Below are 23,343 nucleotides of genomic sequence, written 5' to 3' on the forward strand. Positions count from 1 at the left end.
ACTTCAAGTCTTTAAAATCCTCACATGTAATAACATTTTTGGAGGAGGGAAGGTTGTAGTGTGCACTCATCCCTGTACACATATTTATTGACCTTATTCCACCCCACCCACTTTTGCCACTTCCACTGTAATGGCACCTCCTCGAACAGGAACTCAGAAACAGGGGAAAAGTCTCACTGCTAAAATATGCTATAAAGTAGACTTTTTTTTTTTTTTTAGATTTGTGTAAATTATCCAATGTTCCTGTGCACCAACAAGTAAACAATGCACCAATTCCCTGGGCGACCCGAAAGCGGCTTTTTAGTCTGTGTAGAACTTATTTTCTCTCATGGTCGGTAGCCCTATGTTAACTAATACAACCGGAAGAAGGAGTACGTTGAATGGCGGCGCCCAGACGGGCCGTAATAAGCATAACAGTTTTGTTTAAATAATGGCTTGAACATGGTGACTGCATGGGTCTGTATCTCCATAAAAATCTCATTGCAACGTGTTTCCCCTTAAAAATCATTACATAGCCATAGAAAAACTCTATATTATACTATATTTTACTTTTTACAGAATCCACCCTGCTTACTTGTAGCATTGCAAATTCTCTTCTAACAAGCCTGCCATGTTCAATCGAGGATGACTTTATTTTGGGCACAGTTATTGCTTCTCTGCTAGTGCAATATTTCATAGTCACATATTAATTCATGGTATTTTGTAATTTTAAGGGCTGCATGCAGTGAAGGAATATATTTTCAAGCAGCCAATTGGAGACAAATTGTCTTTCCTAGATTCATCGTTTTTCTCTTTTTTTTCAATCTGTGCTGCTCTCTCCTCAAGTGGAAAATCTGAAGTAATTGGTTTGTGAATTAAAGAAAGCAAGTAGTGGTAAAAAACCAAACTCTAATTCATTTTGGCCTCTCTGGGAAAAAGCTGGGTCTTTCGGGGATTCCCATGAAAACATTTTCTTTGCAGACTCACCTTCATCATTGAGGTATTCCTAATAAGGCTTTGGGGTGAGTGTCGACATGCAAAGACTTATTCTAATCAACCACAACAACAATATCCAAACAAATCCAGTTATGACAAGCAATAGACGGAAACAAATAAAAACAAAATACAGTGGTTAGCAAATTGATAAATACATTTCTACAACATTCCTGGGTAAAAAATGACAATAAACTGAAGGACGTTAACAAGGACAAAACCAGGACCAAACTTGGCGTAAATGAAATTCAAGGACTGCACTAAAATAGGACAAAACCTAACATTAAAACAATCTAAACTAAGTCAAGAAAAAAGCAGGCGGAACATTTGAAGGTTGAAATTTGACATAGAAAGTGCTATTTTACCTGAAAACACAGCTATTGAGAGTGACTCTGAATCATTACAACTGTTGAGTAGAATGAGGCCTGAGGCTGCACAGAGACACTCTAGAGGATCACAGAGGGAGCACAGACACTCAATGAATACTGATCATACCAGCTATAACTGTGTGTGTAAAAGGGAGTTGTCAGAATGATGATTTGGGAGGTGTAAGTATAACTGCATATTAAAGATTCTGAGTGATGATGTGATGTTTAAAATGTTATGAATAATATATGTTTAGTTTAATGGGATGGTTATATACAACAAAATTGGGTATGTACCCATATCCATAGGCAGTATTAACACATTAACTTGTTATGTCCCGGCAGTTGAAGGCAGAGCGGCCCACTATGACACATTACAGTAATATTTACTCCTGGGAATCTCTTTATTGGCTCGAGCCTTCCATGGAACATGGAATGCGACGAGACAGTGTTCTTGCCATGGTTTCTTATTATGGTTTTTCATGGTAACATTTTGCCACAACTCGGGCATTTTTGACCCCCTAACATTGATGAATGTCACACATGGGGTCATAGACGCGATCGGCTCGGCCCGAACTCCAATAAAATGGAGGTTGCGAGAACGCCCGTCGCAACAGTGCCGACTAGTTAAAAAAAAGAAAAAACATGAAACGCTTAATCTTTGGCCTAGGCACGTGAGACTTGGGACAGTGATAGAGCTACCTTTGACCTCTGACCTTTAAGGAGTAAAACCTGGCAGCATCGCTCTATGATAAACAGGAAGTCAGCCATGTTGAATCAAAGTGGCACCGCCATGTTTGACTTTTTTTTTTTCAAAATCTTACTTGTCCTAGGTTTTTTGTCCGATCGAGCTCAAAGCAACACCTTTTGCATCTAAAGACATTGAAATTTAATACATATCCAAAAGAATGTTGATATTCTTTACGGTCTCCGCGTAACACGCCCTCAAAAAAGGCTTAATTTTCAGTGTTTTCAAGGACAAGTCACGCCTATTGGAAATAATCTACGGCGCTCATATTTCACTCATTAATGCGTTTTTATGATCTGATTGGAAATAAATACCCATGTAACAAATTGACTCTATAGCGCCCCCTACCCATTTTGTGAAAAACTCAACAGTGTCTTCTTTGTTTGAAACTCATGGTTTATATTCTCCTCAAGACGCCATGAAAAAAGTGCATTGCAGATATTGTGTATTTTCACAATTGGCCAGCAGGGGCGCAATGAATGCCTTCACTTCCTCTTCCGCTTTTATTTTGATGGGACATTTCCTCTCGTGCCGCATTAGAATTATTATTCTTTAGACTTTATTTTTTAGGCTTTATTCTTTAGATTTAATTTTTTTGACTTTATTCTTTCAACTTTATTCTTTCTGCCACAACTCGAGAGGGAGAGGGGGAGAGAGGGAGGGAGATTGTAGGATTTTTGACGCGTTTCCACTCTGTAGCCCGGGTCATTTTGTAGTCCCACTCCATTTTTGTACTTCCTCCTCTTTATTTTCCTGCCTCTGGACAGGCGGGAAGGCGGTCGCGTGGGAAGGCGGTCGCGCGGGAAGGGAAGGCGGTCGCGCGGGAAGGCGGTCGCGCGGGAAGGCGGTCGCGCGGGAAGGGAAGGCGGTCGCGCGGGAAGGCGGTCGCGCGGGAAGGGAAGGCGGTCGCGCGGGAAGGGAAGGCGGTCGCGCGGGATGGCGGTCACACGGGAGGCGAGAGCCATCATCGCCGCTGCCGCGGCTTTAATTTCAGTTGTATTTATTTCAGTTGTATGACTCAGTTGTATGAGGGGTCAAGTCACAAAAATTAAACTGAACAATGTTTGAGGTAAATGTGTTAATAATGATGTGAATTGACCAAGTTAATTTTGATGACCTAATCACATAATGCCATACAATTTAATATTTTTTATCATTTGATATTAATGTTTCATCATTCAACTTTCGCATCTCAACCATTCATCTGGTCAGAGCTTTCATGTCTTCACCTGGTGAATGTTTGTTGCTTCTGCTAAATCAGAAAATGGCAGTGGTGGTGATATGACATCTTTCCTGTGTAGTCCACGAGTCACAGCAGTGCTTCTGGGCAGTACGCTCGAGCGTCTTCACGCAACTTTATGGAAATGTTTGAAGCGACGTCTGCTTGGTGTCCGAGCTCATCAACTATCCTCAGTTATTTGGAGTCATGCCATGTCCCAGCCTGCTTCAAGTCATCCATCATTGTCCCCGTCCCCAAGAAGCACCGGATCACTGGACTTAATGACTGTTTGGTTGCTGTTAGCGGAACTTCCACAGATAGCGGAGGAACATCAGTTTTAAGTTTTGTTATTTTGTTCCGTCCTTGGTAGGGCTGCAACAATTAATCAAGTAAATCTAGTAATTTGATTACAAAAAATCTTTGATTATTATTTTGTTGCCTCAATGCTTCATTTAATTTATGTATTAAATAAAAAATATGTGAATCTGTAGCGCACGTAACAACTTCTGGTGCTTTTGTTTCACACAGAGCTGGTTCCGTGCGGACCTGCCGCAACTAAAGCACAGTAGAGGAGAGATTTGTCTCTCCTCTCTGTTGTCTTTAAAACGCATTTTAAAGATGTTAGCTACAGCTACGCTCTAGCGCGCTGCCCAGCTCGTGCGCTGATTGGTCAGAACGGTAACCGTCAAGACCATAGGTGTCAAACTCTGGCCCGCCAGACGTTTTAATCTGGGCCACTAAACATTTCAAATTTACATTTTTTACATATATATATATATATATATTTTTAAATCGATTCATAGAACCGTAGTTACATCCGTAACCGTTTTTATCGCTAAAACTACGCGTCCCACAATGCCACTGGTGGCCGCCCCTCCCCCACGGGGCTCTGCTGCGCTGCTGTGTGAGCTGCCGAGGGAGATGTGCACTTTAAGCACTTTTGAGCAGAAGTTTAGTGGTGTGTCAGTTCAGGTGTACAGATCACTACACAGATGTGGAAATGTTAGATCTAACGTTTTTTTAGATCTTGAGGAGTTTATTTTGTTATAAAGTCAAATGTTTATCTCTGTGTAGAACTGTAGATCAACTCTGAAGTTGTAATGCACATAAACTGAAGCACAGTATTGGTGAAATTACACTTGTTTTTCTAAATACATTTCAGTTTATGAGAACATACGTTTTGTATTTTTTTTTAGGAAGTGTCTGCAGTGTTGCGGCGCGCGGCCGAAACTGCCATGTTATTTTTGTGCCGGCCGCGCGCCGCGACTCCCGAAACTGCGCCGCTATTTGACTGTGTTTTAGCGCCATTTTAGACCGCGCCGGGTTAAGGTTAGGGTTAGGGTTAAGGTTAAGGTTAGGGTTGGGTTAGGGTTAGGGTTAATGTTAAGGTTAAGGTTAGGGTTAGGATTAGGATTAGGGTTAGCCATGAGGCTATAAGGGAAATTCCGCAGTCCCTGAAACTGCGCGGCTATTTGACCGCGCTGCGGCTTTCCAGCCACTGCCTTTTTTTTATCGATCCAGTAATTGCTTCAAAACAGCGTAGGCTATATAAAGCTATTTATTTCTTATATTTTGAATAGTTTTATGTTTTACGTTGAGTTCGGCCCGCAACCCAGCCTGAGCGTCGAAATTCGGCGCGGCCCAAATGAGTTTGACACCCCTGCTCTAGACCAATCAGCGCGTGTAGGTGATGTGAACGAGACGAGATGCCGTGAACAAACTGCAGACTAATGACCACCATGGATCTGAGGCCTGTGGATCTACTACTCAGAAGCGTTATCTTGAAATGTTTATGCCTGAAAAACTAAATAACGTAATAAATGCTATGGAAGGAAAGCAAGGAAATGGAATGTAATGTCAAATATAAACTAATCAATGTTACGTTTCATGTTCATCAGTGTTGTCTGTATTACACATTCAAGTAGCCTTAATACTAATTTAATCATAACGATCAGCATGTTTTGCATGTAGATCATCAACATGTCATCTGAATACATTTGACATGTTGTAGAATGATAAGCATTTGGCAGATAAAAAATCCTTAATTTAAGAAATCAATTTTAGATGATTTATACGACTTAATAAGAATCATTATTAAGTTAAGAATCATTATGTCCATTGTCAGTGAAAAAGTTTGCACCAGTTTCTGTTTTTTTTTTAAATGTATTTTATTTGCGATAAACCACAAAACACTGAATAGTACTAAAATATTTAGCCATGACAATAAATAGATGCCAGAAACTGTTCTTGTGGCGTGAGGTTCTGGTCCTCCTGCCTGAGGGGAGCGGCTCAAATAGTCCATGTCCAGGGTGAGAAGGGTCGGCTGTGATCCGACCTGCACGTCCCAGAGCCCTGAAGACGTACAGGTCCTGCAAAGATGGAAGTCCGCAGCTGATCACCTTCTCAGAAAAGCGCACAATGCGCTGCAGTCTCTCTTTGTCCCTGGCTGTGGCTCCAGCGTACCACACGGTGATGGAGGTGAGGATGGACTAACTGATGGCCGTGTAGAACTGCCCCTTCATCTGCGCTGGCAGCTTTGCTTTCCTCAGCTGCAGCAGGAAGTACATCCTCTGCTGGGCCCTCTTGATGAGGGAGCTGATGGTGGGCTCCCACTTGAGGTCCTGGGTGATGATGATGCCGAGAAAGCGGAGGGAGTCCACAGTGGAGATGGGGGTCTGAGATGGTGAAGGGGGGCTGGGGGGCTTTGACTTTCCTGAAGTCCACGATCATCTCCACTGTCTTCTGGGCGTTGAGCTCCAGGTTGTTAGCGCTGCACCGGGACACCAGCCGGTCCACGTCCCTCCTGTTGACAGACTCGTCCCCGTCCGAGATGAGCCAGATGAGGGTGGTGTCGTCCGCAAATTGAATTAGATTTACAGAGTCGTGGCTGGAGGTGCAGCGGTTGGTGTACAGGGAGAAGAGCAGGGGAGAAAGTGCACAGCCCTGTGGAGCTCCTGTGCTGATAGTCCGCGTGTCTAAGACATTCTTCCCCAGCTGCACACACTGTCTCCGATCCGTCACTATTATCAATAAACATGATTTCATACTCCATTGTTGTGGCGTGGTCCTTGCTAGTAAAATAAGAAGTTCCGTAAATTAATGAAGAATATAGGAATTATTGGAATTTGGAGAGGGATTAACCCTTGTGCACACCAGTATACCCATTTTTCCTAACCACATACAGTACAATCTATTCAAGAATAGACCACTGTTTCAAGCTTGCACGCAGGCGCAAGTGCGCACTGCTCCAAAGGTGTCTGCGCACAGAAAATCTGCACTGCACACAAGATAAAACTCCAACCTGAATCGAACTAAACACACAGTAACAAAAAAAAAAAATAAATGTCTGAGCTACAACCTCAATCATTGAGCGTAAATGTGTTAATAATGTTGTTGTGAATCACGTAATTACCATCAAATGTGATATTTTTATGATTTAATATTACATTTTGATCATTCAACTTTTGCGTCTCAAGCATTCATCTGGTCAGAGCTTTCACGCCTTCACCTGATACATTTTTGTTACTTCCGCTGAATCAAATCCGAACATCAAATAACATATTACTGAGAATAGTTGATTACCAAACAGAGTCCCCTACAAACTGTTCCATAAAGTTGGGTTTACTGAAACGCATCTCCCAGAAGGGCTGGGAGATGCACCAGGTGAAGACGCGAAAGCTCTTATCAGATAAATGCATGAGATGTGAAAGTTTAATGCTGGAAATGTCATAAGAAATTGTATAAAATTTATAATAAAGAATATAATATTTGATGGCAATTACGTGATCAAAATTAAACAGGCCAAATGATTCACAACAACATTATTAGCAGTCTATGTGGCCCCGTCTGCCAATGCTGAAGATGCTTGTGAAGCACTACTCTCCTGCACTTGTAGGCTGCAAACACGGCATCCACAGGCTCTCTTCCTCATCTCTGGTGACTTTAACCACGCTTCTCCCTCTTCTGTTCTACCAACATACACCCAGTATGTTACCTGCTCCACCAGAGAGAATAGAACATTGGACTTGTTTTTTGCCAATACCAAGGAGGCTTATTCTTCTTCCCCCCTCCCTCCCCTGGGCAGCTCGGACCACAACCTTGTACATCTGAGGCCTGTGTATGAACCCATCGTGCGCAGGCAGCCTGTGGTGTCCCGTGAGGTGAGGATGTGGTCTGCTGAGAGCGAGGAGGCTCTGAGGGACTGCTTCAGCACCACTGTCTGGACTGAGCTTTATGACCCACATGGGGAGGACATCAACACCATCACAGAGTGCATCACGGACTACATCAACTTCTGTTTTGAGAACATTGTTCCCTCCCGGAAGGTGCGGTGTTTTCCAAACAACAAGCCATGGATTAACCGTGAACTGAAGGCTCTGCTGAAGGAGAAGAAGAGAGCCTTCAGGTCAGGGAACAAGGAGGAGCTGAGGACTGTGCAGAAGGAGCTGAGGAGGAAGATCAGGCAGGCTGAGGCCGGCTACAAGAGGAGGATGGAGGAGCAGCTGCAGCAAAAGAACATTCAGGGAGTGTGGAGAAGCCTGAAAACCATCTCGTGCTTCAAAATCCCCCCTGCCCACACAGAGGGGGATCTACAGTGGGTGAATGATTTAAATGCTCACTTCTTGAGGTTTGATCGGTCACCCGCCCCTCCCCCTGCACAGCTGCACGCTCCCTCTTCCACAGCTGGACAATGCCCTGCATCTGTTCCTCTTCGCTTATCTGCCCCGGACCATCAGCTCCCCACTTCGCCTGGATTCACCCATCCCCCCGGCACACAGTCCCTCTGCCAACCACTGACTGTCACAGCAGCACAGGTGAGGAGTGAGCTGAAGAGGATTAAAGTGAGGAAGGCAGCAGGACCTGATGGCATCAGCCCCAGGCTCCTTAAGTCCTGCGCAGATGAACTGTGTGGAGTTATGGAGCATGTCTTCAACATGAGCCTGAAGCTGAGGGTGGTACCACAGGTCTGGAAGACCTCCTGTCTGGTACCTGTGCCTAAGACACCGCGCCACAAAGACCTCAACAGCTTCAGGCCAGTGGCTCTCACGTCCCACCTGATGAAGACACTGGAGCGGCTAGTCCTGGACCACCTCCGCTCCACCGTGAGCTCAGCCATGGACCCGCTGCAGTTTGCATATCGGTCTGGCATCGGAGTGGAGGACGCCGTCATCTCCCTGCTGCACCGCTCTCTCTCTCACCTGGAAAAGCCTGGCAGCTCTGTGAGGATTCTGTTCTTCGATCTTTCCAGCGCCTTCAACACCATCCAGCCGCTGCTCCTGAGGGACAAGCTGGAGACGGCTGGTGTGGAGTATGACCTGGCAGAGTGGATCCTGGACTACCTCACAGACCGACCCCATTTTGTGAGAGCCCGGAACTGTGTGTCTGACACTCGGACCTGCAGTGTGGGGGCGCCCCAGGGCACTGTCCTCGCGCCCTTTCTCTTCACCCTTTACACTGCAGACTTCAGACATGACACGGACAGCTGTGTCCTGCAGAAGTTCTCTGATGACTCTGCCATCATTGGACTCATCACGGACGACGATGACGCGGAGTACAGGGGACTGGCGTAGGACTTTGTGGACTGGTGTCAGCGGAACCACCTCCTCATCAACGTGGGGAAGACCAAGGAGATGGTGGTGGATTTCCGCAGACGCCACTCCACTGCCCCCTCACCAGTGCACATCCAGGGACGGGACATTGAGAGAGTGGACTCATACAAGTACCTGGGTGTTCATCTGAACCACAAACTGGACTGGACTCATAACACGGACGCACTGTACAGGAAGAGCCAGAGTCGGCTCTACCTCCTGAGGAGACTCAGGTCTTTTGGAGTGACAGGGCCACTCCTGAAGACCTTCTACGACTCTGTGGTGGCATCAGCTCCTGTACGGTGTGGCCTGCTGGAGCAGCAGCATCACAGAGAGGGAGAGGAAGAGGCTGGACAGAGTCATCAAGAAGTCCAGCTCCGTCCTGGGCTGTGCTCTGGACTCGGTGCAGGAGGTGGGGGACAGGAGGGTCCTGGCTAGATCTATGCTGGACCATGAGTGTCACCCCCTGCAAGACACTCTCTCCGCTCTGGAGAGCAGCTTCAGTGAGAGACTGATCCACCCTCGATGTGTGAAGGAAAGGTTCCGTAGGTCTTTCCTTCCTGCTACTGTCAGACTTTATAACAAAAACTGTTAGTACTGAACACTCGCAATACTGACCTAACCTAATACTGATGTGCAATTCTGTCGTATGTGCAATTGCTGTTGGAATTCATGTGCAATTCATGTGCAACCTATGTGCTGTCGCGACACATATTCATGTGCAATTACTGTCGGGATCACATGCAATGGTATTTATTTATTTGTCTATGGGAGTTTTTATTTATTTATAGGAGATCTTCTACTGAAAGTGTTTTTCAGACTTCCTATAAGTGATCTGTTCTTCTGTATCTACCTCTGTATCTACCTGCGTTGCACCAATGAAATTTCCCCATGTGGGACAATAAAGGAATATCTTATCTTATCTTATCTTATTAACACATTTACTTTCAATGAATGAGGTTTTACATTGTTCAATTTCTTTGTGTTACTTTGACCGCTCATGAAACTTAGAACAAAGCAGTTATTTGAGTTTAGGGAAATATACAGCGTCACCAGTCCAGCCAATCCAGATTCCAGGGTAGACAGTCTCAGTGAGAGGGCTCTGGACTCTGTAGAGGAGGCTCATGGTACTCTCAGAGATGTTGTAAAATTCCAATAACCTTGCACTGCGGTCCAGGTAAACCCCGATTCTGGACGAGAGCGGACCTGAGATCTGGTCCTGAACTGAGTTAAACAGAAATGAAGGATTGGTTTTGTGACAGACTAAGGCCATGGATTTCCGATTTAAACCAAATAAACAATCACTTGGTCTTTCTGGTCTCCAATAAAATTTGTTTGAAACTGCAATATAAACACACTTCCCGCTCCACTCCACCTCCCAGTAACAGCGGCCCGTCAGCCCCTCACTACCCAGGACCTGACTCCAGGATCTGAATCTGTCCGTATATTCAGGACATTCCAGTTCAGACATCATAAGTGTTGCTCTTCTGTTTTCATCAGACAGAGACAGTCTGGGATGAGCTGTGTATGGGTCCATAGTGATTTCTGTATAATATTGTAAGAAGTCCTCTCTAGAGTGAATTGCAGTTGGGAACAGTAAATCCTGGACTGGAGTCACAACGTCCTGGGTTTTTTCCTTGACCCCTAATATAATTCTGGTCAATTCCTCAAAGTCCCTCTCGGATCTACTTTGAATGCTGGCTGGCTTTGTGGTCTCTATGTCTGTGAACTCTGAAGTGTTCTGCTCGAAATGAACGCAGGAGACGACATAATGCTCAACTTGATTTTTTTTTTTCGTCAGGAAAAAGTCCAAGTCCTTGAAGAAGATCCTGTTGTACTCCACTGCTTTACGGGCAGAGTGATGGATGTCATCGACCTCCTGTTTGAGCCTCTTCAGGGCTGTCTCATAGACCTGGAGCAGCAGTGCGTGGCCCTTGGACTGGTCCAAGAAAATGCACTGCCCGTCACTGTGGGAGAACGTCTTCACTTTGTTGTGTTGAGAAATTTCCTGGAGCTTGCGTGACAGCGCCACTAGCTGGTGTTCCTGAAACTCTCCGAAATCACAGGGCTGTAAAGCTTTCTGCTTCCTTCCCATGCACACATCACAGGACACGTCCAGAGGTCTGGGATTGCTGCGGTCAGCAGTGGGTGCTTTGAGCTCAGTCATCAGCTGTTCTACTACACTTGCTAACATGATGGTTTTGACCAGGTCAGGCCTAGGGCTGAAGCTCTGACGACACAAGGGACAGCTGAAGAGACACTTCTCTTCCTGTTGGTCCCAGTATTGTTGGACACATTTCATGCAGTAGCTGTGTCCACAGGGAATAGTCACTGGACTCTTCAGTAGATTCAAACACAAAGAACAGAAAAAGGCTTTTTGGTCAATTGCTTTCTGGGCCATTTCTCCTGGATCAAAGCAACTGAGAGTTTGACTTTGACACAAATTAAACTAAAGAGGGAGTGAGAGCAGTGGGAGGATTCACTGGGAGCAATCACAACTCTCTATGGACCTGAGGATGAAATAGGAAGCACAGAGAAACACTTTAAAGGCAAACACAGCTTATCTTTGTCAAGATGTTGTTTTATGGCGGCCGGTATCCAAGTTTTACATTACCGCCACTCACTGTAGTTGTGCGTCTTAGACTTTAGATTCTTCTTCTTCTTCTTTGGTGTTTTATGGGGGTTGGTATCCAAGTATCACATTACTGTCACCTACTGTAGTTAGATGTTAAACTTCTTCTTAGTCTTTAAACCTTTATTCTTTAGACTTCAAACTTTAAGGGTCCAGAAGAATACATTTCTCACACGGAAGCGCTTCAAAGTAAATATTCTCTTTCTCTTTTTTTCTCTCTCTCTCTTTCTCTCTCTCCTTATCTTCGTCTTCTTCTTCTCCTTTGGTTGTTGTTGTTGTTGTTGTTGTTTTATGGCGGTTGGCATCCAAGTGTTGCATTACCGCCAGACTTTATTCCTCAGACGATGTTTTATGGCGGTTGGTATCCAAGTGTTACATTACCGCCAGACTTTATTCTTTAGACTTCATTCTTCAATTCAAAGCCCACGAGTTCCAACCCCACGAATTCCAAGCATATGAGATCCTCTTCTTCTTCCTCCTCCTCATCTTCTTCCTCTTCTTCTTTGGTGTTTTTTCTTCTCCGCATACTCTCGCCCCTCTTCATCCTCTTCCCCCTCCCTCCTCCTCCTCCTTCCCAGCGCTCCACGGCAGCCGGCATCCACGCACTGTAATTGAGATTTCTGGAGTTACTTCCGTTGCTTTCAATGGCGGCCGGCAGCCGTGCATCTACTGTGGACGGGAGACCAGCAACGCCCCTGCCTCCATGTCTTTACTCTGATTCTCCAAATGCTGATTTCCTTTACTCTGACTCCCATTGAGCGCCTTTAGCGTGTTTTCTATGTCTGCCCATTCAAGTTCTTTGGTTCCAAGGAATCTTCCTGCAGCTTTAGCAATAATCCTGATCCTTTCAGTTCTCTTTTGAGTTTGAGCGCACAGTTTACAACTTTCTCTTTCTCTCCCTCTTTTTTTCTTGCTTGTTTTTACGGTATAGCATAAAACACATGCTTTGAAGACATACAACTACTGTGGGTGGCAATAAGTGCACCTTTTCAATTGGCTGCCAACCACCATTAAAATCAACACAGCAACAACAACAACGTCTAAAGTCTAAAGAAGATGACGGTAAATGCACTTTTTCAGTTGGCTGCCAGCCGGCATTAAAAGCTTCAAAGTAAAGCTCTCTCTTTTTTTCAGGTTGACGGACCGTCTTTCTGTCTTCGACACGGAACTCATGACGGTGCAATTGGTGATGGAATGGGCTGAGTCTACGTTGCAGTGTCGCAGCATTGTGATAGCTTCTGACAGCCTCTCTGCAGTCCAAAGCATTAAATCCAGAGAATCTGATTGTAGACAGGATATTCTATAGTATATAGCATCTTCCATTTGACACTCCTCTGTCCAGGAAAGAGGTGAAGGTCTCCTTAATTTGGGTTCCTGCCCATGTTGGGGTGGATGGTAATGAAATGGCAGAATTGAAATTAAGCCTAGTATTAAGAGTCTTGTGTATAAACTTTGGCAGGACTATTGGAATCTTTCGGATACTGGACGGCAAAGTAGTCTTGGTCCATGCAAATCCATGGGCAGGAACGCGAGGGAAGAGAGAGCCTTTGCTCGCATGAGAATGGGCCATACTGGACTCAATAGGTCGCTGAGGAGGATAGGCAAGCATTCTACCAGTTTATGTAATCACTGTCAAGAACCAGAAACTGCTGAGCATCTGCTGATTCACTGTACAGCATATGAAAGAGAGAGAACTGAATTAGTTTTACGGTTTCAAAATAATAAACATGAATTCAAGCTGAATCTTGTTGGAGGTAAAACCAGCAGAGAGGCTCCACCTGCTCTAGGAGTGGTTTTAAACTATCCATCCATCCATCCATCCATTTTCTACCGCTTGTTCCCTTTCGGGGTCGCGGGTGACTGGAGCCTATCCCAGTGACTTTGGGCTTTAGGCGGGGTACACCCTGGACAGTAGCCAACTCGTCGCAGGGCCAACACAGAAACATAGATGTTACAGACATTACATTCACTCTCACATTCATTCACTATGGCCAATTTAGAGTTACCAATTTTACCTAACACATGCTTGTGTTTGGACGGTGGGAGGAGCCAGAGAACCCGGAGAGAACCCACGGTAACACGGGGAGAACATGCAAACTCCACCCAGAGAGATCATGTGATGTTGGTCTGGTCCGGGAATCGAACCCATGATCTCCTTCTTGGGAGGCTAACCGCCTTTGCCACCGTGCACCCCTGGTTTTAAACTATGTCCGACTTAAATCTGAAAGTTAAGACTTATTAGTTTTAACCAGTGACCAGTAGGACCCAAGCCCTCTGTTCCTTTGCCCAAGTGTGGAGCAGGCGTAAGTCCTGGGACAACATGAGAGAAACGAGGGCAGCGCTGATAGACAGAGCTGTGGCATGTGACCACAGTCAGAACCACAGCAGCCACCGGCCCAAAAGTCGTGCGGTCCACCGGGAAACGTACTGACGCTCCTGATTAGCCAGCACGCTATTGCCGGGAGTTGAAAGTAGAACGGTCCACTTTGACACCATAACATTACATGAATATTTACTCCTGGGAGTACTATTCATTACATATCTATTTATAGACTCTGTTTACTCACTATATAATGCCACCTTGATTCCATAGGTTTGTTATAAAAACAGAACTGAAAATGGATTTGTGTAGATTTTTTTATTAATTTCATGATCAGCATTCATTTAGTACAGCATGTAAACAAGTGCTTTTGTGGCAATAAAAAACTCCTTTAACTAAATATATGAAAGATATGAGTTCATATCATACTGTGGAATTTTCCAGGCAAAGCAAAAACAATTTTATGAGAAAATCAGGTGAAGGACCCTCAACTAGAAAACCTACATAGTGCACCTATAAACATCACGCTGCCTCATTCAACCTGAGGCAGCCTAATGCAGGGGCGGCTGGTGGTGCAAATTATAGGGGGGGCTATTTGACATGACCGTGTTTTTTTTTTTTTTTTTATGTCCAAAATTGAATATTTTACATTGACTGTATGGATACATATTTTAAATACACATTTATTGAATTAATTAAGTAAACACACTTTATTTCCACTTTTGTTAATGATAATACAATGACTTAGCGGCAGATTCCATTTGTAAGGAAATACATTTGACATAAAATTACATTTTACACTTTATAAAATGAAAAGAGCAAATCAAAAATCTCAGTGATACTGTCACTTATAATACAGAGTAGCAATTACTACATTAAGAGGAAATAAAAACACAAACAACAGTTGGTGTTTCATAAAACATCTTATAAGTGGCATTAGTTACCCTGAACTACATGTGCAACATTTACATTTTAATATTTAATCATCAAATAATTATTGCTTTATGAAAAGTTGTCATTTATGACTTTCTTTCATAGATTTTCTAATAACAAAAGCATATTTGTATCAATAGAAGTTAAGCGATACTTAATGCTTAGCATTAGCCTTATGCAAGTAATAAACTAAAAAAAAAAGCGTGTTTGTTGTCATGGTAGCGGAGCACGGAGTTTGACAGATCACATGTGGCTCTGATTGATACGAAATCAGCCACTTTCAACACAAATAAATCCAGCAAACAGTTGAGCAGCTCATTTTGAGTCGTTTTGGACGTACCTTTTGTCACAGACGTCTGTAGATGCAGTTTTAAGACGTAAACACGGAAGACACGGCGTGTGTGGCACTTCCACGTAGGCGCGCGCACATGCCTCAGTCTCTAGCGTAAAAAGCGTAGCTCAATGGCGTAAACACTACGTTCAAAAGGGCGCTTTCTGGAGCGCCCCATAGTCGCTATTTTCCTATGGAGAAAACCATAGTGACATAGTCACTTTTGATTGTGATTTGATTGGCTAAAAATCCCCATTGATTTTCTATTGGGCTCTGGGGCGCTATTCAAACCGCCCCACGGCTGCGTAGAAAAGTGACGCAGGCTGCGCCAGGCAGCAGACCACAGCGCGCAAACAAAGTATACATCTATATCTATTTATAGATATATATATATATATATATGGATATATATTATTATTTTACACTTTTACACAAATAAGAATATAAGATATTTCTGAATAAATTATATTGTTTTTAAGACACAAAATAAATTGACGTAGTTGGCAGATTGACAGGGGGGGCGGCGCCCCAGCGCCCTTAATGGACCAGCCGCTGCTGGCCTAATGTTCTGTGGACCTATATCCTGCTCTCTGTGGCCCATTTGTGTGCCAATTTTAACATACACTAATGCAGAGTGTAGATTTAGATCGTCCAAGTATTTGAGAGCTATGGCCCGTTGGAGATCATGTTACTGCAATCCATGACTGGCCCACATTTGAACAGCTCTGAGCTTGAGACCTGCACAGGACTTTATTATTAGGCCCGAGCCAAAGGACGAGAATCGTCCCGAAATTGAGCAGTAAAAAAGGGCGCATAGGATATGCAAGTGAGTGGTATCAAAAATTAGAACTCTATGAGTTCTGATTTTGAGTGAAGATTTGAATATTGAAAGACTGCTCAGTTGCGCCACCTCAAAAATGTTAAATTTGGCCACAAGACACGAAACCCATAAGCAATGTAATGTTATGTTTGGGTTTTTTGTGTCGAAAAAAAATACGCCACCTCAAATTTGAAAATACATTACGCCAATGACAGTTTTTTTTCATCGTAGACTTATGAAACTTACACAAACATACAAACATACCTCATGTTAGGACAAGTACAAATTATGTTGTGACCCCACCCTAAACCCTACAGGATGTCACCCATTGTGGGCGAGATCCAATTCTTTATTTTTTTCCACCTTGGATTTTCAGTCACAAGGCTTGAACATTTTTCAAAATGAACTACACCCATGTGCACTTAGAGGTAATTCTTTTGATTTTTGATACAATTTCAAATATGGGCTTGACAAACTCGTTAACAGAAATTGTCATTTTTTTAGGTGTTAAAGTATTTTAAGCATTTCTCTGGCATGAGATGTCCTATTTTCCGCCATTAATATAAGTTTTGTGCATAAGCTAAATGCAATGATATGTAATGTACGTATATAGTTATAATTTACAAGGACATTTGAATGAAGTCATAATTTACTTTGATGTAGACAAATCAAATTTGGCCCAGACATTTTTCTTACCACTTCTCAATTCAATTCAATTTATTTTTGTAACGCCCAACAACAGCAGTTGCCTCGGAGGGCGAACGTCTATCTGCAGGCCTGTTACGGTGGCAACCTGACAAAAATGTTCATTGATTTACGTGCCTTTTGGTTTATAAGCATTTTCAATGGGATGACAAAATTTACTTTACTGTAGACAAATTACATTTGGCACAGACATCCTTCACTAGCAAGGACCACAACCAATGTTGGCCGCTTAGTAATTAGATTAGATTAGATTAGGTTTAATATTAGATATTAATTTAAATGTTTATGGTGAATTTTATTTTCTGTACTTTTCTGATTTTCTTGTGCACGCCTGCGCAGGCGCGCAGTTTACAGGGAACGGTGACTACAATCCCAGCTCAGATGCAAAGTGTTTATTGGCATATGAGAAACATGAGCAACATGAGTCTACAGAAATGGATGCAGTTATGGGGATTCTGGCAATGCGCCCATCTAGGAGATGAATTAGAATAATAATTAGAAGAGTGTGGGAGGGAGAGGCACAGAGTCACGAACGCTGATGTGTGTGACCTGGATGACTTAATAGTGTAGCCGCAGAAAGGGGGCGTGAAAGGGGTGTAGTCCTGCTCCCAAATTTAAGATAACAAATTTATCTTAATTTCTTGCCATTCTAACCAAAAAAGGCAATGACGGCATACCTCTAGCTGCAAGCATGTCGCCGTGGCAACCTAACATATACTGCCATAGACTTACATGTGTTTTGGTTTACAGATATTTTGAATGGGATGAAACTGTTGACTTTGTCATTAACAGTCAAAATTTGGCACACTTATTCTCCACATCACACTGAACATAAGGCAAATGGGGACATAATTCTATCTCAAACTGTGCGGTCGTGAAAATGTTGAATGAAGTAGTATAAAGGCAGGGGGATTAGAGGTGTGCTCTGGTGTACGAGCCACCGTGATTGCAAGAGGGGCGAAGGCCTTTATCATGGCTTTAATTAGGATTATTAAAGGCCTATTTAAGATTTTGTGGCTCGTAGACTTTATTGAGAGAGAAAGGAGGACATGCAGTAAATTGTCGGAGTTGGGATTGAACTAAAGTAAACTAATGAACCAAAAAGTTCATGTCACAGACAGCGCTGTGGTCACGCTACTCGCATCGCGCCCAGCCTCATTGATAAAGTTTTTCCTTTTCTCTGGTTAAAGTGTCTTGTGATAACACATCCACCTGACACAGAGCTCTCCTCCTCTTGTAGGCTGATACTGTACATTTAACTATGGTTCTCACTCATGGAACACAGTCAGGTCCAGGGCCTTTAATGTTTCTAATTATTCAGTATTCAACCACCAACGAACTAGAGTGTGTCAGAAGCATCCAAAGCAGATGTAGTTGTGTTCCTGTTACTCTTTCACTAAACCAGTCCATTCCTTGATCTTTCTTCCCTAACATTTTGTCCTTTAGTGCACAAGTCCACTATCATGTTTACTCTCCTCTCTTTGGTACAAGCCACCATTTGTTCCACTTTAATTTACCTTCAGCTACCTCCTCTCATCGAATCATCCATCATTTTGACATCCTATTTACATACATCCATTTTCAGTCCAATAACACACTCGTATGTATTAGCAGAGTGATTAAAACCTACTAACCACAATGTGATGATCCTCACTCTCATATGGATGAAAACATTGCAATTTTTTAAGTCTATCCCTAAGCCATATTCTGTGTCCGTATATAGCAAAACCAGGTAAAACAGATATTATGGTGAAAATAGATGAATATTATGAATGTTGTGAGTGATTGATTGGTGGTGGTGGAGTATGGTGAGAATGAATAATGCACGGAATGTATTATCACGAGTGTTACATTCTGCCATGTACAGTATGTGCGTCTACTTTAGCTTTTTAACTTTCTAATGTTATTACTAATATTGGTTAGTGTTTACTTTAATTGAATGCATGTGCTTCCACACATTTATCTGACTTTGCAAAGTCCTACTCTCTGGTAAAAATGTGTAGAATTTTATGCCTGTGGTTCAACTTTTATATACATATATATGGCTTGTTGTTGGTGGATCTCTTGGCAAAGCGTTTCTTCTCTGTGCACAAATATTCTGTTAGTTGGTTTATTTATAGCAACAGGCACCATCTTTCCTCATATCAAAGCTCCATAAGGTTAATGTACATAGATGATGGCGTACCCTACGGCGTTAGAGAGATCTGTGAAAACACCAGCTAAAAGCAAATGTGATGCTTTTAGACACACAGAACCACAGACCATGTGTTTGGAAAGTAAATTGTTTGCTTTCAATAGACCATATAAAATTGTAATGCAAAAATATGAAAACATATGCATTTGTCCGTACAATGTTGTAATACGAATACCTTCTGTTGGTATGCTCTTGGTTCTTGGATTACAGTTTGTTTAGCTTTGTTAAATATTAGGATTATTTGTATTATTATGATTTTTAACAACCAACAGTCAACTTAGCCTCACTTCCACGCACAGTTTGGGCTCTGGAAACCATCTCCTCGAGAGGGGCTGGACGCTTCACTTCTCTGGTGTTGAGGCGGCGGGCTGGTGTGGGCGCTTGCTTATGGCCCCTCAGCTCAGCCGCCACGTGTTGGAGTTCACCCCGGCGGACGAGAGGGTCGCGTCCCTACGCCTTCGGGTTGGGGACAGGTCTCTCACTGTTGGCATCTGACCTCCTTATGCGTGTCTTGGACACTCGGGTGAAGAGAGGGGCAGAGCTGTCATCCGATCACCACCTGGTGGTGAGTTGGATCCGCTGGTGGAGGAGGAAGCCGGACAGACTTGGACATTGTGAGGGTCAGTTGGGAACGTCTTGCGGAGCCCTCTGTCAGTAGGGTATTCAACTCACATCTCCGGGAGAACTTCTCCCAGATCCTGGGCGAGACTGGGGACATTGAGTCCTTCTGACAAACCTTCCGGCGCCCCAGGAGGGGGAAGCAGTGCTTCACCAACATCGTTTACGGTGCGAGTGGAGACTGGCTGACCTCGACTGGGGATGTCGTCAGTTGGTGGAAGGAATACTTTGAGGACCTCCTTAATCCCACTGTCTTCTGAAGAGGACTAGGAGGCTGACTCGTCCTTCACCCAAGCTGAAGTTACTGAGGTTGTTGGCAAACTCCTCAGTGGCAGGGCTTTGGGGGTGGATGAGATCCGCCCTGAGTACCTAAAGTCTCTGGATGTTGTAGGGCTGTCTTGACTGACACATCTCTGCAACATCGCGTGGCGGTCCGGGACAGTGCCTCTGGACTGATAGACCGGGGTGGTGGACCAGAGGGTGTGTTCCAACTACAGAGGGATCACACTCCTCAGCCTCCTCGGCAAGGTCTATGCCACGGTACTGGAGAGGAGAATCTGACCAATAGTTAAACCTCGTATTCAGGAGGAGCAGAGTGGTTTTCGTCCCGGTCGTGGAACACTGGACCAGCTCTTTACCCTCCATCGGGTGCTCGAGGGTTCACCCGGAGGTGTCCCTCCGGGTGTCCTTTGGGGGGTGCTCCGGCAGTATGGGGTCCGGGGCCCTTTGCTTTGTTCGCATTGCTGGCAGTAAGTCAGACCTGTTCCCAGTGCATGTTGGACTCCGCCAGGGCTGCCCTTTGTCACCGGTTCTGTTCATAGTTTTTATGGACAGAATTTCTAAGCGCAGTCAGGGGTCGGAGGGTGTCCGGTTTGGCGACCACAGGGTCTCATCTCAGACGATGTTGTCCTGATGGCTCCTTCAAATCCGGTGCAGCTGGGATGAGAATCAGCACCTCTAAATCCGAGGCCATGGTTCTCAAACAGAAAAAGGTGGCTTGCCTTCTCCAGATGGCTGGGGATTCCTTGCCCCAAGTGGAGGAGTTCAAGTATCTCGAGGCCTTTTTCACGAGTGAGGGAAGGATGGAACATGAGATTAACAGGTGGATCGGTGCAGTGGCTGCAGTGATGCGGTCGGATGAGGTCGCTGCATCGGACCGTTGTGGTGAAGAAGGAGCTGTGTCAAAAGACAAAGCTCTCAATTTACCAGACAATCTACGTTCCTACCCTCACCTATGGTCATGAGCTTTGGGTAATGACCGAAAGGACAAGATCGCGGATATAAGTGGTCAAAATTAGTTTTCTACGCCGGGTGGCTGGGTGCTCCCTTAGAGATAGGGTGAGGAGCTTAGTCACACAGGAGGAGCTCGGAGTAGAGCCGCCAGCTGAGGTGGCTCAGGCGCCCAGGAGGCATCTGGGCGCCTCCCTGTGGAGGCTTTTTTATGATATGTCACGAAACATCCTCACAACAAAGTGCCTCACTGTTGGACCATGCTGAGGATAAAACAAAGTAAGTAAAGAGCAGCAGAGCATACCCACCGGTATTTGGGCTAGAGGAAAATGGGAATTTTTGGAGCAATGGCGTCTTGATTTCAGGAGAAATGCCATTACTCAAAGATGCATGAATCATTCCAAACAAATATTACATGGTTAAAAGCCCCTTTTTTAGCCCATATTTTAAAATACTAAGACCAATAATATGACGCCTGCTCGTCTCTATTAACATTTTATTGGTATTGCTTAGCCTGGTGGCTTGCTTGTCTCCATGCAGATAGAAAAGTGTAATGCCAGTGCCACATTCCAGGCAAAGCGATACATTTTATTTTTAGACAAGCAGGTGAGGATCTTTCACCAGTTTTCAAGATTTTGGTGATTGATCAGCTTTTGGATGCATATGTTCTCTCAGATCAAATAAACCCTGATTTGTTTGAGTTGAGGTTAATCCTGGACCAATGATGCGCTCCTTTCCCTCTGTGCGTAAGGTCTGGAAAACAATGAGAAGTGTCCCGTTCACCCCTGACTCCTGCGTCTCCCACGATCAGAGCAAACGGATCAGCAGCCTTTTCATTGCACAGGGATCACAACACTAAGAGGATCAGGCCTTTTCTATGGAGTTGTCCTTTTTATTCTCAGAGTGACACAGGTCCTATACTTCAGTTTATGATGTTCTCAAACCTCTACCACCCACTGACAAACATACAATAGAAACTTCAATTACATTACACAATACATTTACGTACTTTTAAGCAAAAAATGTGGTCCAAAATTGTACTGGAACATACATTTAAAGATAAAGGGCTGTATTTTGCCACCTTCCCAACTTTAACTCTGGTTTAAAGAGGCTGTTCTCAAAATGTGAATGATAAAATAATTAAATGAAACATTGAAATATAGCTTTTTGTTTTAGGTTTTGTTAATGCTTGGTGTTTTATTTCAATCAGTCACATAATCACAGAGAAACGAGCCGAATGAGGAAGTGAATTCAGACGCAGCAAAACGCAATGAGACTGACGGAGCGCGGACGTACGACACAGGTTAATATTGGTCAATTATGCTTGAGTAAAATCACGCCTGTCATACGCTGTCATCAGTTGTGACAAAACTCTGAGCTCTGCTAACTCCACGTTAACGCCACCTTCGGGCAAAATATGGCATTATGTCTCCTTTGAGCAGCCACGTTTTTCAGTTTTGATTCTCATTTCCAGCTGCTTGTTCCCTCTCATATCTGTACTTTGCTATTTAATGTATAATCTTAAAAGTGTTGTTAAGGTGCACTATGTCACTTTTCTGTTAGAGGGCTCTGTCCATGGATGTATTTGCTTATTAAACTTATCTGTCTTCCATTTTGTAATGCAGAAACATACACCTCACACTCCCATAGAAAAAAATGACAGTGACCTTGAAGACATGATTTTTATTTATGTCTGTCAGCATTGTGCTCTGTAGACGTGGTTCAGTGTTAAGTCAGGTACACCGAAACTAACATAGGACTTAGCCAGGACTACATTTTCTGAAGGGGTTTGTCAGAGCTACAATCAGCACAAAGCTAAACCAGGATAGTGAATCATATAAGGACGCATTAAACCAGAACTACATAAAGATAAATTAGGAATGAACATGAACACAAGGACATAATCTGCTTAAAAACGTGACCAAACTGGGGCTGTACCAGGACCCTCAGCTGAATAAGCCCTTGACTGTCAGATTGGTGTAGTTTGTAAGTAGATTGTCGCCTTGTTGTTTGGATAAAGTTCTCCATGATAAACCTTTACACAAGGCTATAGTGTTGGTGTATGTGTAAGTACAGACAGGTTCAGGGACTGGAGCAGAGAGACGCCAGGGCCAGACAAGGTCCACCACTGTAACAACACACCTCTGTTTTCAAAGACAACTCCACCGGCTTGAAATACACACGTTTTCCTGTTAGTTTGGAGACAGAATTTTGGGCCAAAGGTCACACTAAAGCGTCTGTTCTGATGTGTAGATGGTGGTGTGGACAACACAGACACAGCATAATCTTAGTGAAAGTTTGTTAAATATATACATAACCACATTGGAAACTATATGTATTAAATATGCCTTGAATATTAAATTAACATGAACAAGTTTATGGTTTTCAGTTGTGCCAAATTCTTCTGCAAAACTGCCTCTTGCTCTGAAAGAACTACAGCTGTTTCAACTCCATCGTTCTAGCTCAATGTTGTTCAACTTTTATTCGTGGCACACTTTTTGTTGAATAAATGCTGTGGCCCACCACCCAATAAAACATTATAAAATGACACCAGTTAGAGAAAAATAAGTAAAAGTAATGTTTGTCTCACTGGGTCTGAATCCAAGGATTTATCAAGTGGTGGTTTTGTGTCTTTTCTGGTTCAGACATTTTCTCAGGCTCAGTTATT

The 23,343-nt window shown here is 43.7% G+C and overlaps 2 protein-coding genes across 2 annotated transcripts in view; both read right to left on the minus strand.

Moving 5' to 3' along the window:
• Positions 1 to 23,343, minus strand: part of ndufaf1 (NADH:ubiquinone oxidoreductase complex assembly factor 1) — a 299,207-nt gene that overhangs the window by 260,601 nt on the left and 15,263 nt on the right. The window lies entirely within an intron of this gene.
• LOC140371006 (E3 ubiquitin-protein ligase TRIM39-like) lies at positions 9,914 to 11,293 on the minus strand. The gene has a single exon (XM_072458284.1). It carries the CDS (start codon positions 11,291 to 11,293, stop codon positions 9,914 to 9,916), a length of 1,380 nt encoding a protein of 459 aa, XP_072314385.1.

Source organism: Eucyclogobius newberryi, unplaced genomic scaffold (assembly GCF_026437365.1).
Source record: "Eucyclogobius newberryi isolate DKJ021-1_F unplaced genomic scaffold, fEucNew1.0.hap1 SCAF_21, whole genome shotgun sequence".
Classification (NCBI taxonomy): domain Eukaryota; kingdom Metazoa; phylum Chordata; class Actinopteri; order Gobiiformes; family Gobiidae; genus Eucyclogobius; species Eucyclogobius newberryi.

Coding starts and splice junctions, on each gene's coding strand:
- LOC140371006 (XM_072458284.1), bottom strand. CDS start 11,293: ATGGCCCAGAAAGCAATTGACCAAAAAGCCTTTTTCTGTTCTTTGTGT.